Raw genomic sequence first — 18,873 nt, 5'->3', positions numbered from 1 at the left:
TATAATCTACAGTTTGATACCAAGCTTATCGACATAAATTCATGAAATAGTAGTATAATAAAATTTTGAATGTGAGTCAACAAACGCGATGACATGGCCTTTTACCCGTGACTCATCTGGAAAGGGTTAAGTGGGAGTATTTTGTATTTTTTATTAACTGAGCTTCAAGTCTGAGAAATAATTTGAAATCAAGTAGTGTGTTGTTTAAAAGTGAGACGTTTTGGACAGATTAGAAATGTAATTTTTGACTTATTTCTTTATGACTAACACTGAAGAAATATTGCAAAATGACAAAATATTAATTCTAAAAACTTTTCTGAGTTAAAAATTGTTGAAATCACAATAAAATTATTATTGTTACTTAAATTTGTAAATCTTGTATATGTAGCTGTGCAACTGAAATCACAATAAAATTATTATCGTTACTTAAATTTGTAAATGTTATATATGTAGCTGTGCAACTGAAATCACAATAGAATTATTATTGTTGAGAATTATTATCGTTACTTAAATTTGTAAATGTTATATATGTAGCTGTGCAACTGAAATCACAATAAAATTATTATCGTTACTTGAATTTGTAAATGTTATATGTAGCTGTACAATTTACACCTGAAAGTTATTCTCCATGTATCTTAGAATTAAATAAAAGATTCTATCCGGTTCATTATGAAGTTAGAAATATGATGAACTGTGAATTGTTTATGATTCCAACCCCCATCCCTACCTACTATTGGGTTATATTTTTTACTGTTGCTCATTAATTGATAAAATATTGCTCATTAGTTGCTTTGAACACAACTGGTGGTACACGTAAAACCAGATAATATTTGTCTGGTATTGTTTTAATTTTTCTTGATTTACAGTGTGCAAAATATATAAAAAATATTTATCAAGGTAAATTTTTTGTCCTTAATCTTTACGTAAAAAAATTGTCATATTGTTATTACTAACCAAAGATATTTTATCTTATTATAAAAACTATTAAAATAATCTTTCTGTATGTTAATATGTCAATATTTTAACATTCAAGCAAGTTAGTTACGTGAGGTAAACTACCAAATCTCTAACAAGATACAGTTCATTAGACAGAAAATATCATATAATTTTATTCTAGAAATAGTTTCTCTTAAAAGCTTGTACATTTCTTACTTCTGTAATTATTTAACAGAATTTCTTTTTAGGGTAAGAAGCTGTCGGAGGGTAGCATAAGTGGAGAAGAAGAGCTTCTGGAAGAAGAAGAAGAAGGAGAGAACCAGTGGGAATCAAAATTCAGAGATAATTCAACCCTGCTTGCTTTCCTGCTACATACTTTCTTAGGGTTGTAAAACCTACATATTTTAAACAACACTTGTAGAATTGTGATGTTGTTATAAATACAGAAAGGAATGATTTATATCAGTTACCATAGAGTTGCTGTGAGATCTACTTTCAGTGCTAATTTCTAGGTTATTCACTTATCCCATTCTTCTCTCTGGTGTTCAGTTCCTGATAAGTAAAACTTCCAATTTACTGTTGCCAGTCTTCTTCCATTTTTACTTATGGTCATCTTCTGATCTTCTCTATAACAACTGAAAAAGTTTGTTTTACATTTGTTTCCCACTGTTCGTCACTAGATTTAATGTACTATATTTAAAGACAACTTTATAAAGATAGCTTTTATGGTTGCTAAGGTTGGAATTTGTACATAAAGTGTATTTTTTCAGCATAAAATTTATGGACAACGCCTTAGTTTTTACTATTATTATTAGCATTATACATTAGGCATGTGTATATAAAGACCTATTATCAAACTAAGTAGCCAGAATCCACTTTTTTCACTTCTGATTTACTTAGTTTCTTTAATATATTAAAAACTGACAGCTTTTTTGGCAAACAATTTGATAGATTGACTTTGATACCATATACCAGACTTAAATTTTGCTATTTATCAATTACAGTAATTCGCCATCCAGAGTTGAAATTGATGTTTTGGAATTTCACTTAAGTTTTGAAAGGTGGATTGCAGTATTTCAAGAATCAGCTTTTTCTATCTGTATACATAACATTTTAATAGAAAGAGGAACAGCAAAATAAGATACAAAGAGCTTCTCATATTGAAAGGTTGTTTTAACTGCATCATTTTCAGGCTTAAATAATCTGTGATTTTTGAACACATTAGGGAACACTCAGAATCTTGTACATTGGATAATCTGTATTCTTAAGCACTGCTGTAATGTTCTGATTAACCTTTAGAGCATGGGAGGGTCAAAGTGCATCTGTTACTACCATTTTACAGAGGTACATTTGAAATTTAGTTATACAACTTTATCATCAAGTTTGGCATTAAAACTTAGTTTGTAATTCAAACTTTTAATTTCAAGAGCAAATATTTAAATCATTTCTCAACCTTTATTCAGCTTTATCTCTTGACATTTCTTTGCTCCGAATTGCCCATTTTATATTTTCTTCTACCCTTCTATGGCCTTTTGATTTTCCAAGAGAATGTAATATCTTGTAATGAGAATTTTTGCCACTGTAATATTGCATTTTTAACAATATGGTGGTTTTGTTGCTTTTCTTTCACCAGCTTCTCCATCTAACTATCATTGTTAACTATAAATTCGTTTTTGTTCACTGCATTTGTCACATGGTGTCTGTGAAGGAGGTGAAAAAGCCAAAATATTGTATGAAATGTAATTGAAAAGCTGTCTTAGTCAATGATTGTTGAAAATTTAATATTTTTTTTCTTGTTTAGTGGTTGTTGATATGTTAAAACAGTAATGGTATTAGAACTCCTGAGTGAGCTATAGACCCTTGAATGAAAATTAAGTTTTATTTTGATATCATGATAGGATGCCATCATTAGATGCACTATCACTGTAGTACTCAAAGTGATCATTGTTGCATTTTGGTTCAGTTTGTTATTTAATTTTCTCAATTTCTAAAATCTTCTAATAAATACCTTAATTTATCCAGACCTTAGTTTTGTGGAAGAAATGCAAAGTTTAACAGTCACGTTTTTCTTTCATTTGTTAAATTAGCTAAACTGTTATGTAAACACTTTGGTTGTGTAGTGAAATATGTTCTTGTGTGTGTATTATTACAGACTCAGTACCGTAAATTGACAAAAGAAGTCTCTGAACTTGTCAACTATGTAAAAGCTGTAAGATTTCAAGGGTTTGAAAATGCATCTGAATGTAAGTTTGATAAAAAAAAAATCTTATATGAGAATAATTGAGTGATACTTCTTGAAAAACCAGTTCCAGCCTTAAACTCAAGTGATTTCACACTTGTGAGCTAATGTTAAAACACCTGCTACCTCAAACATAAGTAATCTCACACTTGTGAGCTAATGTTAAAACTCCTGCTACCTTAAACCCAAGTGATCTCACACTTGTGAGCTAATGTTAAAACTCCTACTACCTGAAACCCAAGTGATCTCACACTTGTGAGCTAATGTTAAAACTCCTACTACCTGAAACCCAAGTGATCTCACACTTGTGAGCTAATGTTAAAACTCTTACTGTCTTAAACCCAAGTGATCTCACACTTGTGAGCTAATGTTAAAACTCTTGCTGTCTAAACCCAAGTGATCTCACACTTGTGAGCTAATGTTAAAACTCTTACTGTCTTAAACCCAAGTGATCTCACACTTGTGAGCTAATGTTAAAACTGTTGCAGGTTGTTACTGTGTGATTACTCTGGTGTCTTGCGATTGCTGGCACCGAGAACACCCCTTCTTTTATATCATATTTATTATACTTTTGTGGTCTATCATTAAATATTAAAAACAAACTTTCATTAATACAATGTTTCAGATATGTTTGTTCATTATTTAAGTGAATTGAACAAGTTATTAAGATATATTAAGGTTTATGAAGATATATTAAAGCAAGGTCTATTAAGATAAGGTGTATTAAGGTATATACTGTTATGAATTACTTCTGTTTGTGTATGGCTTAATCTGGTTTACTCGTTGATCCTTGACGTTTGGGTAGATAAGACTGCCTGAGTAAAATCTCAGAAAGCATAATAATTATAAGGATGGTTATTGTTTTCTTGAACTGTTATAGATACATTTCTGTGTGTTTTGATTTTGTTTACATGTGTACTTTGTTTTTTAAATGTGGAGGATATTTCAAGGATTTCTATAAAAAGGAAGTACTTGAATGATATAGTGGACTTTTGGTTTGTGGATTATAATATTTTGCACATGCTTTAATTTATCGTATATGATGAACATAAATTGATTTCAATTCTTTAACTTGAAGTACACATCTCTTGTTCTGTTTGTTCTTCATTTCATCTCCATATGTGTGGATTTTTTAAAGTTTTTTTGTATTTAGTCATTGGTCATTTCACAGGGATGTTTTTTTTAATAACCTTATCGTGTAATTAATTTGTAAAAGTTTTTGCTCCACAATGAAATAAAAGAATACATGTCACTTTTATTTTTAATCGTGTTTAATAATGTATCAGCTTATTGTGTTTATTGATACTTCAGTCACTACTGTAGAACTGGGCAATTATATTGACAGTGTTATGTAAAATAACAGACTAATTGAAATTACAATAAAATCGATTAATGTCATAAAAAATAATCAACTAATTTAAATTCGTGTTTCCAGTTACTGCTGCTTTCAGTTATTCCAACAATTGATTAATCAAAATTATTATCAAATCAAGTGTCTGATAATAACCAGCTAATGGAAATTCAACTTTGAGCCAGCATGATGTCCAGATGATTTGGGGGGATCAATTCCCTTTGCCAATAAACTTGCTTGCCCTCTTAACAAGGGCATTATATTTGTTTCTTTGTTATGGCAGAGCTTCTAAGAGTATTTGCCACTGTTACTAATTTTGAACTGCTAACTAGAAAGAAGGCAACCATCTGGCAGCACCCACCGCCAACCTTTGGGGTACATCAATATTAAATAGAATAAAAGGTTAACTGTTTTTCTACATCATGCCATACTTATAATTGCATAACTGTATTCTGTAAAGTTGAATAAGTACAAATCTATGGAACAGGTCCAGACCCCCCCATGTTTATTCAGATTCAGAAAGTGATAAATTATTATAGTATCAGATGCCAGTGCTTTTCTTATTTGATTATAATTTGCAGTGAAAGCTTTTCACAGCTGTAATCTAAAGTATTCTGGTTACAACGTCATCTAATAAATGATTATTTCTAAACTAATATAACATACGAACATCAATTAAGTGTTGTCAAGGTAACTTTTTACACTTTGACTTTTTCCAGTCACTAACAGGACCATAAATGGTGATATTTGCTCACAATAAGAAATATCTCTACATTGACTATATCTGAATTTTTATAAAGTTTGAAGATGGCTTGAATGGGTAACTAATACACTTTATTACAAGTTTAACATACTAACAAATGTACAACATTTCAACAATGTTTTATCATCATCAGGTAGAATTCGTTTACCTAGACGCAGGAATATTTATATAGAATGAAACGAAGTCAGAAAATGACTTCCAAACAAAGATTGCTAAAGGTATTGTGGTATCTCAGGGTACTAGTTTAGAGTGGAACCGTGTTGTCCACTTAGGATGGCTTCTGCAGTTTTACATTTGTTTATACTCAGTTCTTTGTTTAAAATAACAATGGTTTTAATAGATATATTATGTTTTTTTTTGAGTCACAATGGTAGTAAACATGGGAGGGTTGTTTTTATTATGTTCAATGAATCTGGTTTCCAGTTTTCTTCCAATTTCTTCAGTGTAGAATTGTGGGCTGTTATTACTCATTGCTTTATCAATGATGTTGTTATAGTGTGTTTCTACATAATTTTATTTGGGGGCAACATGGCTCAGTGACCTTGTGCTTTGGACTTGTAGTTGAGTGGGTGCAAGTTTGAGGCTGGTGCAAGACACTTTACCTCAACTGTATGTAGGGTACCAGTTGTTAGCTGGAGTATAATCTGTGATAGGCTGGCATCTTGTATAGGAGATATGATATGTCATAATTCCATCTGATTGTGCCAATTAAGCTTTAGTTCAGCTTGTGTGCCCTCTGGCATGGGAGGAATTTTACCTTTTGAAATGACATTTGATTTATCCCTTTCTACATGGGCATTCTTTAATGAGCATGTCATGAAGTTTTTAGTGACTTACATAAAAATTTAATTAAATTGCTTGCTGTTCATGGTGTACCAATTAGTATAGCTTAAAGTCATAACTAATAATCCATATTTTAATAGTATACAAGTTTTAAGTTCTTGGTTTTATTAAGCGATATTAAAAAAAAAATCCTCAATTTCCCCTAGTGTGAGAAATGTGACTTTTTTCTCTAGGCTTCCTCTCTTCTGTAATTTATTCACAACCCCTCCAATAAGTACAAAATTTAGCATAAATTATTCACTATCAAATGGTCATTGCTCAAACAAAGCATATTTTTATAGCCTTCAATCTTATTTAGTTACAGAACCACCAAATAGAAAATCAGACCCCTCCTGCCACAACCATCTGTCACATCTTCTTTTTCAGGATTTGTTAATACTTCTCTCTTATGTTTAATATTATGTTATTTATAACAAATAGAAAGCCAAGGTTTTGATCTATCAAATGACGTATTATATTACATTGTGTTCTGAACAGAGAATTGTCAATTTCTCATTTGGTATAAGCTTCATTCCCATAGAAAAGATATTGATAAGCGTGGATGATTTTCTTACAGCTCTTGTCGCATAGTTAGAAAGCCAGAAAAACTGTGATAGTTATGGGACATTGTCTGCTTTTTGCATGATATTATTCTATGTTCTTTAATGCATTATTGAATTAAATAAAAATTATTTAAAGATGATTGCCACATACTTTCATTTGTTACTCTTCCCAACAAGGCAAGAAACCATCGCTAAGATACCAATCCATCAAATTGTTCATCTTTCTTCTTGTGTCAGTCAAGATAACACTACAACTACTTTATCACTTGTTTAAATTTAAACCTAAATCCACTCTTATGTTTCTGGGTAGTGCATGATGTCATTGCTTAGTCATAACCACTAGTAGTAATTAAAATTAAAAGTAACAAATTGCATTTCTAGTGTAAATTATTTTATCATTACCCCTTGAAGTTAGCTATTTTGTACAGAAATCTGGTGTTCCTTTGAAAAGTTTAAAGACAGAGTGAGACAGGAATTACCAACCAATAATAAGTGAACAATAGGTGACTGTAACATGTTGAATACTTTAAATACATTGTACACTCTACAATTGGTATTATTAGGAAGCCAACCCCTGTATTATGTATGAAGTGAAGGAGTAAAAAAATCAGTACACATAATATTAAATGTTATTACACACATCCACAGAATACACTAACTTTCACTCAGGGGAAAAACATCACGAAACAAGTAATAAAAACATTTTGTAAATGTTAAAATGCATGTGCACAAAATAGTTACAAGGTCAGTCAATTCAACCAACATTGTAGAGAGACTGTATTACAGTAGTCCCTGGTGGATACGACCCTTCCCAATAACGATTTCCTTTTAAATACAACTTTTTTTCTGTGCACAGAATAATTTTACATTAATCTGACCTCCCACAAAGGACTTCCTAACAGATGCGACATACGACCATGATTTTGGGGCAGAAGATAGAGTAATGACCTCTTTTAAAGGACTTTTTTTCATATCAATATTGTAATTTACAGAGATGCATGAATACAGTGTATACAGTATGGAACAAAAAGGTCACAACTTAGTATATGTATCTTGGTCCCCGGGATGTTCAAATCAAACTCCGTGGTACATATACATAGGTATTTTGGTTTAAAAACTTTTAGGTCATGAAAGGTAACCAGGGGCAGTCAGAAACTGTTGCTTGTCTTCACTTTGCTCATGTAATTAAGGTTTATTATTCTGTGAATGTAGTAGATTTTGAGTAGATGTTAAGTAACTTGATTAGGATTTACTAGCGGGGTGTGAAGATTATTAACATGCAGTTTGTTGAGGGACAGACTTGATTAATCTGTGCAGTAATCATGGCTAATAAAATGACTCAAAGCAAATGTCTCAAGCTGAGAATAGGAAGTCGCCATGAAGAAGAAGAAGGTTGAAAGTGTTGACATAGAAACACAACACGGATGTTGATATAGATCAAAGTTGTGACAAAAGCAACTAAATAAATGAAACATGGAAATTAAAGAATTTTTAGTCAACTTGAAATTGTTTTAATACAACATATTACATTTTATGTAGTATTTGTATTCAGAGAGGATTACTTTATTAGGTATTGACTAGAGTCTAGTTCAGATATTTATTCTTATTTATTTACTAGTTATTTTAAATTTGTGGAATGGTCCATTTTCAGAGCTTGGATTCAAGTTTCAAGGTGAAATTTTGGTTTAGGGTGGAGCTTTTTTGTTCAGTTAAGATATGTAGCTTCCGATGTTTAGTTATTTGTTTGAAATTACAGCGTCTTGTATAGATACACTGTGGATTTTTTGAGTTGCAATGGTGTTAAATATGGGATGTTGTTTATTAAGTTCGGTGAACCATATCAGCTGATTTAAGTTTAGTGAGATATGGAATGATAAGAAAACACGTTTTCATTATTTAATTATCAATTTATTTGATTTACACAAGATCCATTAATGAGGGATTACTGCATATTTTAAAAACTAATAAAGTTGTGACCATGTAAACATTGCTAATTGACATTGGCAATTCACCCAGTAAGAAATGTACAAATTATCATACAAAAAACCAAAAGTTTTTTTTTCCTTTCTATCATAAAATAGGCATATTAAGTGATTGTAATTAGAATATTAATTAAAAGTAATTGAAATTAGAAAGATTAATATCACGTTAGAATAATGCAGTTGTTCTCAGAGTTTCTAAGCTGGTGCATCAACCTTCTTTTTTTATGTTTTGATAATGGAGAAAATGCGTATCATGGTGGCTGGAGTACTGTACTAATGGAACATCGTTGATTAATGGTCCTCTAAATTAATCAATTAGTAAATACTTCTAATTGCCCAGTTCTAAGTTATGTGTTTTTTTATTGTAGCACTATTATTTTACAGCAATACTTGAAATGTTTGAGCAGTGATTCGGTTATGTTTACAGGGAAATTTTATGAAATGTCTTCATTCCGAGAAACAAAGGCAGCATCTTTGATTGAGACGCAAGCAAGCAGTTTTGTCAATCATAATAAAAAGCATTTGTCGAGAATTTACCCAAAGAGTCTTCGTACAGATTCTAGTAACTTTGATCCGGTACAGTTTTGGAATGTTGGATGTCAACTTGGTGAGTACTTTTTAAAACAGTTGTTCTGTTCTTTAATATAATGGGAATGTTTAATATGTCATCAAATATAGTCTAAATATTTGGCTTTGATTATGTATGCAAAGTATTATGCTCAGTTGTTCATAATTTTACATCTACTTCTGTTTTGTAAGAGAAAAATCACATACATTGATAACTAATTACATTGTTGAAAGAGACTTGTTTACTTCTATATCTTGTGACATAAGTAAATATCATTATCAAGCACTGTCTATTCAGGGATGGCTCAGATTATTCATCGAAATGGTATTTTAAGTATCTCCTCAATAGGTAATCGGAATGTTTACAATACTATACAGTGTTTCCTTTTATAAAATATCTATGTAATGACTGAGTCACAAGTTCTGCTGCTTTTATTATTGCATTATAACTCAAAAACCAAAACAATGACATCAACCAATTTCACTGAGGTGATATAGTTTCAAATGGAATATTTGCTTTTATAAGTAATAATTAGTAGTAATTAGAAAAAAAATCACATTTCTAGTATAAATGATGTCGTCATTACCCATCCCTTGAAGTTGGTTTTCTTACAGAAATTTGGTGTACCTTTTAAAAGCTTAAGTACAAGATGAAACCGGAATTACCAGCCAATAATAGATAAAGAATAAATATTACAGTTAGAACCTCATTGTATTTAGAACTTGGTTATAAATACAACCTTCCTACAACTATTGAAACATGGCTTTAAAACAACAGGCAAGCAAGTAAAGAAAAAACTTTTCAAAAAGAAAGTAAATTTAGGGTCGGCTAATATCAGTCATTCAAAAACAATTTAAATAAAATAGTATGGATGGCATAGATTAAGGAGGGGTAAAAGTTAAACATTTGAAAATTACATGTATTAAAAGTTTCTAAAACTTTTCATTTTTGAATGTGTACATTACAATTGTTAGTAAAATTATAATTGCTCAATTTCAATGTTATATTACGTTTAATTTTGACATATTGTGATTTTGATAACCAATCATATTCCAAGAAATCCATTCATTATAATGTGATGTTACTTTACTTTTATTTGTAAAATAAATAGTATAACCATAGCAGCCCAGTTGAATTGCCTGCTGGAGGTCATTGTGCAAACTGGTATGTGGACCTCCCCCAATACCTTTATCTCTCATTAGTTACATGATCTGGCAGTCTCTTCATCTGAGGGTTTTTGCCTACCTCATGTAGCTATCTTAACCATTTCTGCTAGATTATATAGAGGGGTGAGTATTTTCATTCCTACCTTTCATGGTTTTCACAGGATCCCACTCTGTACCAAATGTTGCCCAGGCAGGTGTGCTCTCATCAAACCAATTCCACACTAGTAACCACTAATTCAATATAACTTATACAGGTTGCAACGGGCTCTGTAGATATGAGTGTTCTATAAGACCACCTAGAAGTTGACCAGGTGGTATTACTGTACTATGCTGGACCGCCACTCATGAACTATCACGAGTAAGGGATAAAGGGATTCTGCCCATCCCTGCTGATCATTGGATTGAATAAATCGGGGTTGGTTTGTTTTTAAAAATTTAGGGAACTTGGTTCACCTATTGTACTGTTTCCATAGAACTGTTCCTTAGAGCTCCCTAATGTGCATTACCTAGATTCTACTAGTAGAATTAGTGAGTTTTTACCACACCTGGTTTCCAGTCACTGGGGTGGTGGACAGAGTTTTTTTCTCCAGAGTATTTGAGTGAATTCCTCCACTCTTAAAGAAGAGGGCAAAGTTGGGGCCCTCTTACCTGGGTCCCAGGATGTTTTTTCCCAGATGTTGGTAGGATTGGCACCAGCTTATACGAGAGTGTACTTATAGTACTGGTTCAGATTTGATGCTCGGCTATCTAGTTGGGGTGTGCATGGCCCTTCTTTTTGCTCAGTGTTGGTTCATTACATTGTTTATGGAAGAGAGTCCATTGTTTTCTCATAATTCCAAATACAGAGTGGTCCCATCCTGGGTCCTTGGTTCAAGACACTTGTTCCACGTTTTCCCCACATTTCTGGGGGAAAAATTTCCATCGGTGAATGAAGATAAGTGTTCATAATTCCAGACTGGATGAATTTTGTTTCCTTTGGTTGAATAATGCATACATGATCCTGCCATTCTGAGCCTGGAGTGTTGCCTTTTGGACTTCTTCAGTGTTGCATACTTTCTCGTTGTGATTCCTGTGGCTCAGAATGCATCACTTTATATCTACAAGTTGGGTTACACTCATAAGTATGTATATATAACATTTGTGGTCCAATTGCTCTTGCCACCAAAGTGGGATATAGGGACCATGACCCCATAATTCCAACTCTAAGTAGTGGAACCTCGGCTATCTGATTAGGACATGGCCTACAGTGATGGTAACTCATAAAATTCCACCCACAATACAGGAATCAATTTCTGGGTGAAGAGCATGTGTGTTCTGGATGTAGTGCAGTTCTCCCATTAGGGTGCCAGTCTTCTATTGGCACACCCATGATTTATGCAGACACTTTCTGTATGGATAATGCCCTCACTGGCCCCTCCACCTTATCGTTGTGGGATTCTAGCTGTAAGTGTCAGGAGAGGTAAGTATATTTTGGAAGTTAACATTTTCCTTAATTGAAAATGTATTTCCAATAATACTTACCTCTCACACTCTCGAGTCAGTATTAGAGACTGGGATTGGTTCAGTCTCGAAAAAGTGATAACCTTATCTGAATGAGGTGTTTATATACAGTACCAGGATAGAGAGTGCACTGATGTAGGTGGAGAGTGTCACAAGACAAATATTGCCAAGGGCAGTTGAGTGGGGAATAAAAGACTGGAGCAAGCAAGAAAAAATCAGACTAATGCTGAGTCTTGGCAGTTGAATATTAGCTACAAATGTGAGAGGAGGTTAGTATTATTGGAAATACATTTTCAATTTAGGAAAAATGTTAACTTTTTGTGAACTTCAATTGTACGTTTTAGAAAACAAAATAATTATCAACTTACTATGTTAGTGCAAACAAAAGCCCTGTAATTTATCTAGGTTTCTAAACAAGCTATATATATATATATATATATATATATGACTTTAAAAAATCATCATTATTTGTTCAGAGCAACAACTTAATCATCACACTTCAACAATTTTGTCAAAATTATGACTATCTTCTTCATGCTATTTACAAACGACTGTCAGATTTACGTATACAGGAATCTGCTCTTTCTCTTGGTAGTCAAAACTTAGTCAAAAGAAGTAGGTGGGACTAGACAAGAGATTTCTAAAAATGGAGTAGTGGGAGAAGCCAGTTAACTAGATTGGCTAAATATATTGAAATATCAGCAAATCCGGGAAGTTAGAGGTTCTCATTTTATATTCTAGCTTATCTCTATCTCAACTTTGACTTTCTAATTCGTTAACCACTGTGCATGTTGTATGGTAGGCATAAAATAATATAAACTGAGCAATAAGACAATATGAAGGTGCTATGTAACAAACAAAAATTGATATTTAGCATTTTCTTCTTGATATTTCCTTTTAAATTTAGAAATTTAAACATATATAATATTAAAATTTGAATTATATACTGCATTTTGATGGCAATTCCATTGACATAAATAATAGTAAAGTTATTTAATGAAATTTTGAAAATAGCTCTAAAAGATCATGACATGCTGTTTAACTTGCCTGGAATGAAAGGGCTAAGCTGAAAATTCTCTAAAAATGACAGACACATAGCAACTAAAAGATACTTTACCGTGCTTTCGATCAACTGAAAATGAACATCAAAATGATAAGATATGCTACCGATGCTGTGATTGTTTTATCACTGTGAGTCACTACCCGTACAGATTAAAACAAGAGTAAGTTCTTGAAGTACATGTAGAAGCTTTAAAACACATCATTTAGTTTGATTAAGCATGGTATAGCAGAAAAGAGATTCCAGCCCACTTCTGTTATATCAGGTAGTTAAACATCTTATATCCTGTATCTTCAAATTTTATCATTTTGGAAGAGTACTGTCGTGTCAGAAATTAACTTCCTTCTTGAAAGAATATACAAAAACTTGTTCTTAGTCTTGTCATTTACTGCAGTTGTTTCTTTTCAAATAGTATAGTGACCTAGACTCTTAAAATTTGTTTATTTTTTACTTTCAGTTATTAAATAAGCCATTTGTTCATAAAGATAAACTTTTCTGAAAGTTTTAATAGCATATCAATTTCCTAGACAATAAATTAATGTTTTTTGGGGGGATCCTTATGTAATTTTATTCACATTGTAATATTATTTTTTAGTATTATGTATTTCCAATAATCTTTTTTCTTTATTATTATTATTATTTGAAACGTTGTTGTTAAAACAAAAAGGCTGCAAAATATTTTTATCATAAATGTACCTAACCTCTGATGGCTGGAAAGTACTTGAAGTAACTATTCTCTGATCATTTTTACCATCTGATAAAATTATCCTGCATTGAATCTGTAATACATTGGTACCATGTTGAAAGTTGAATTTAAGTGTAGTCATTTATATCATAATTTATAACCAAACTATACGAACTGCTTTTTTTATTCAGTCATTATGTATTAGCTCACAGCTCTAAAACTTATTTTTTTTTGCATCTTGGTGTAAACACTTGGTTCTTCAATTTTTCTCACTAGTGGCTCTAAACTACCAGACATATGATAAGGCTTTCTTTCTGAATGAAGCAAAGTTTACATCCAATGGAAAATGTGGATACATACTTAAACCAGAATTTCTTAGGAGTGGTATGTAAATGGACAACCTATATATTTTTTGTGTGTTTGTGTTTTGTACGTTTCATCAATACAAATGGCAATACTTGTACATTTGCTCTAAGTGGCTATTATACAGGAAGAGCATTTACTATATAATCTAAATGTATGTCATGCATATAAACTGAGTATTGTAACGTAAATGGGATTAGGCTTTATGAATTGGAGATAGCTACAAAAGAGAAACATTCATGAGATTTCAGTCACGTAAATACTTTGAATCTATTATTCTAATTTTTTTCTTTATCCAGATAAGAGTTTTGATCCCAATGAACCTCCCAACAGAAAATACATGAAAAAGGTAACATTGAAGGTAAAATCAAATTATAGATTTTGTTCCTCTTTAGAATGTATAAAGTACTTTCTGTAAAGATACTTCAAAAGATAGAGATGACTTTGTATTTGCTTCACTTTTTAATAAATAATAACAGTCTATAGAAATCATTTTACACTCATTGAACAGTTATTTCTTGTATAATTATTCATCATCTTTATTTAATGTATCAGTGATACAATGAACAGTTATTTCTTGTATAATTATTCATCATCTTTATTTAATGTATCAATGATACAATCAACAGTTATATCTTGTATAATTATTCATCACCTTTATTTAATGTATCAGTGATACAAAGATGAACAGTTATTGCTTGTATAATTATTCATCATCTTTATTTAATGTATCAATGATACAATGAACAGTTATTTCTTGTATAATTATTCATCACCTTTACATTGTATCATTGATACATTAAAAAAGATGATGAATAATTATACAAGAAATAACTGTTACACCTTTATAACACAGAGATATTAAATACAATATTTCAGCTGCTCACAGATGAGTAATTTCAACCATTTTCAATTAACTCAGATGAAATATTTTAGAATGTAACTTATTCAGCAGTTTTGCCGAGTTTAAATATTTATTAAAACTATATGTACATTTGTGAGTCTGAAGTGTGTATACTGTGGTTTAATACCCCCAAATCATTTGTTTTGTATGAAAACAATCTATTAATGGATTTTGTGATTGATGATATATGATGTGCTTATATTCGTTAAAACTCGCAACGTTCAGTAAATATACAATGAACAGGCTTCAGTTATTTTACTGTGACTGTGAGCAGTGAGAATATACTTTTTCAATTACTTGCAATGTTATGAAAGTCCACTTTGATTAATATTTCATAATATTACTTCTTCGTACGAATTGCATCTGTGTTCCTCTTTTCACTTTGTTTGCCTTATTGTTTCATTAGTGATCTGAGATTAATTTTTATATCTTTGTATGTAGATCAGTAATCATTAATCACGGACTTGTAGTAATAGATGTACTCTAAGTGCTACAAAATAGTTCAGTTAATGAATTCCATTTTAAAATGTTCAGAATTCTTTCCGTGTAATTTTACATCTCGGCCAGATTTCTGTGTTTTGTTAGTTAATGTTACTAAAAACTGGTGCAACTGTAAACAATCATAGAAACTTATATCTTTGCATTTTGCATCTGTTACACATAAGTGTCTAATAGCAGTACTGAGGAATAGAGATAGAGACAAGAAACATGTTGATTTTGAGGAGGATTTGTTGTTGTATCTGATGATGACTGTTACGCAAGTACTGATGGCGTTGTTGTTATTTAGGTTTAAAGTGTTGAAAATTCAAAGTAGTTTGAATGAAGGTTATTTGAATCTTTCATAGATAATCAGTGGACAGCACATTCCTAAACCTGGCCAGGCCACTGAAGGGGAAGTTGTTGACCCTTATGTTATCATCAAGGTCTATGGGCACCCAGTTGACAAGCTGAAAGTCAAGACATCGTTTGTCAAGAATAATGGTTGCTTTTTTTAGTGCCCATGATTTAGCTTATATGGTAGTGGGTACTGTTTATTAACTGCTTTCTCTCTAATCGTTCAGTTCAAGCTATGGTAGTGGGTGCTATTGATTAACTGTTGTCCCTCTAATCATTCAGTTCAAGCTATGGTAGTGGGTGCTGTTTATTAACTGTTGTCCCTCTAATCATTCAGTTCAAGCTATGATAGTGGGTGCTGTTTATTAACTGCTTTCTCTCTAATCATTCAGTTCAAGCTATGGTAGTCAGTTAATCAACAGCACCCCTTTCCCTCTAATCATTCAGTTCAAGCTATGGTAGTGGGTGCTGTCGATTAACTGCTTTCTCTCTAATCATTCATTCAAGCTTCCTCTTTAGTTTCATCAATTGAATTTTTTCAATAACTTTGCAGTTTTTGCCTTTTTTATCACTTTTCAATATCTATTTCTTATGTCGTGATAAGTAATTTAATATTTATGTTTCATTATTAAGATTTGGCATAATTTGTAGTATTCAGAGCTAGTTAGTTCACCATATAACTGAATGCATTTTCAGCTTGTTTGCAAGCAGAACTATTTTTAAAACCATTTATGGAACATGTGACTCGTGCACATATATTTAAAAAATAGCTACATGTACAAAGAAATAGCTTTGTTGTTTTAATATTAGGGGTTTATATTTACTGGATTTTTTTAGGGTTCAATCCATGGTGGAATGAAACATTTACTCTTCATATTGCTGTACCAGACCTAGCAATAATTGTCTTCATCGTGAAGGATGAAAGTAGCAGTGGGAAGAATTACAAATTGGGAAAATACGCTTTACCCTTCTCTGCATTAATGGAAGGTAAGTGATCTTTAACCTTCGATGAGATTGGTATATTTAATAATCAGTTATTAACAGAGTTAGAGTCAGTAATGTTTTTACAAAGGGATTAGTTTCGCTTTATCAGGATATATTACATGTGCTAATGTAGAAAAAGACATATAATTATAAAATGAAACAATGTACATCCCAGTGATTTTGGAGAAAAGACATAGTTCAACCAAAGACCCAAACATTTCAAAGAAGGAAGTTTTCAGTGATTTCTGTGGAAGCAAAAAATCTTGTACAGTAGATCATTTTGAATAGGTATGACCTATGAAACCTACTAAACATTAACTGACATACATGTTCAGTTTCTTTATGTTTTATTCACTTTTGTTTTCTATTTACTTTGATATTTCAAATGATAAAGTGTTTGTATTTATATTGAAAAAATTTACTGACAAAATCCAAAAGCAGTAAACATTGAACATAGAACATTATAGGAATGCTTAAGATGTGTCTGAATAGTACACTAGGCATTTATGATGTTACATTATGTTAAGTTACTGTGGGAAATTTTGCATAATTTTAAATAAAAATATAAAATGAATGGTAACTTAAAATTGATGTAACTGAATACAGAAACTATTAAATTACTAACTGTTGTGGTATTCACTGTTATTAGTGTTAAGTATCAGGTATCAACAATAATGTAAGTTTCCAGAGATTTTATACAGAGAATAAAATACAAAGGAAAAACAAGCAAATAAAATCGTTATTCATACAATAAATAGTATGCTGGGATATTTACCTGTTATTGTCTGGCTTCAGTATTTATTATTGAGTGCAATTGGCTATTGAAGCAGGTCTATACAAGACAAAGACGAGAACAGAAGGATTCAGTATTAATAGTTTCCTGACTGTCTGGAAAAAGCCGTTACTATTGTCAGGCAACTGATTTTGTATATTCACTTGTGAGGTATTAAAAAGCAGCAAAGGTTCATAATTGTTACACTTCCTATATGACAGACAGCATATGGGATCACTGGGAGTCCCCTCTTAATACATACATTGTCTTGCAGCAAACAGTGTGAGACAAGCTGGTCATTGGCCCCTTAACATTACCATTCAGAAGACTGGACAAAAACTAATTCTGTCATCACCTCTGTGTTCAGCACAGCATTCATGGTACTCAGATGCGAGATGCTATTCACACACTGTCCAATACTGATAATATAGCTTTAGACCAAAGATAAGTCAAGAAATTGTCATTTGGAAAAAATGAATCATGGAGCCAAATAACTCACTTATAGAGGACTTGCTGGGTACTATACATAGTACTCAGATGTGAGATACTATTCACACTGTCCAATAATGATAATATAGCTTTAAACCAAAGATAAGTCAAGAAATTGTCACTTGGAAAAAAATTAATCATGGAGCCAAATAACTCACTTATAGAGGACCTGCTGGGTACTACACATAGTACTCAGATGTGAGATGCTATTCACACACTGTCCAATAATGATAATATAGCTTTAGACCAAAGATAAGTCAAGAAATTGTCACTTGGAAAAAAAGAATCATGGAGCCAAATAACTCACTTATAGAGGACTTGCTGGGTACTACACATAGATATCTTCGTAAACACTGATCAAATACTACTATATGATTATAGCTCACCTTTAACACGTGTTTCAAGCAAGACCTGTGAAAAGTACAATTGAAGTCCAAGAAAGAGTTATGTTTGTTGCGAGAAAGCTGAAAGATTTCATTATTTTTTGCTACATTTTCTTCATGTAAGATCTCCTAAATATTGACAGCCTGAGTCATGTATAGACTTTCTTGATATACTGAGAACAATCAACATGTAACTAATATATCTATATCAGCAGCCAGAGATGTACCTACTTTCATCAGTGAGGTGACACAGTGTTGATGAGGAGTGTACAAAAGTTCAACTCTCATCACCAACTATGATTACAATCATGTCTATAACTTTGATAATTTGTGACCTGGTGATGTAGTGTATTGGGAACAAAATTCTAGTGATAATACACAACTCATTATCACAGCTGATAGAGTGTTTCACATCATGCAGTAGTCCTACCATATGCAATAACTGTAGTATTTGGAAATAGGCAAATCAGACTTTCTGGCAGCCCACTTCAAGTTTATGCTGCTGACAC

The 18,873-nt window shown here is 31.9% G+C and overlaps 1 protein-coding gene across 1 annotated transcript in view; it reads left to right on the top strand.

The window, feature by feature from the left end:
* LOC106470864 (1-phosphatidylinositol 4,5-bisphosphate phosphodiesterase eta-2-like) overlaps window positions 1-18,873 on the top strand; it is a 41,714-nt gene that overhangs the window by 19,189 nt on the left and 3,652 nt on the right. Inside the window, exons 12-19 of the mRNA XM_013931442.2 lie at window positions 1,185-1,324; window positions 1,941-2,007; window positions 3,089-3,179; window positions 9,084-9,263; window positions 13,912-14,019; window positions 14,298-14,359; window positions 15,748-15,883; window positions 16,574-16,723. Of these exons, the coding sequence (XP_013786896.2) occupies window positions 1,185-1,324; window positions 1,941-2,007; window positions 3,089-3,179; window positions 9,084-9,263; window positions 13,912-14,019; window positions 14,298-14,359; window positions 15,748-15,883; window positions 16,574-16,723 (934 nt within the window). The remainder of the gene's footprint in view (window positions 1-1,184; window positions 1,325-1,940; window positions 2,008-3,088; window positions 3,180-9,083; window positions 9,264-13,911; window positions 14,020-14,297; window positions 14,360-15,747; window positions 15,884-16,573; window positions 16,724-18,873) is intronic.

The sequence above is a fragment of the Limulus polyphemus genome, unplaced genomic scaffold, assembly GCF_000517525.1.
Source record: "Limulus polyphemus unplaced genomic scaffold, Limulus_polyphemus-2.1.2 Scaffold4257, whole genome shotgun sequence".
In the NCBI taxonomy this organism is placed as follows: domain Eukaryota; kingdom Metazoa; phylum Arthropoda; class Merostomata; order Xiphosura; family Limulidae; genus Limulus; species Limulus polyphemus.
The sequence above is the reverse complement of the archived record's forward strand: the minus strand, read 5'-3'. Positions and strand labels throughout refer to the sequence as shown.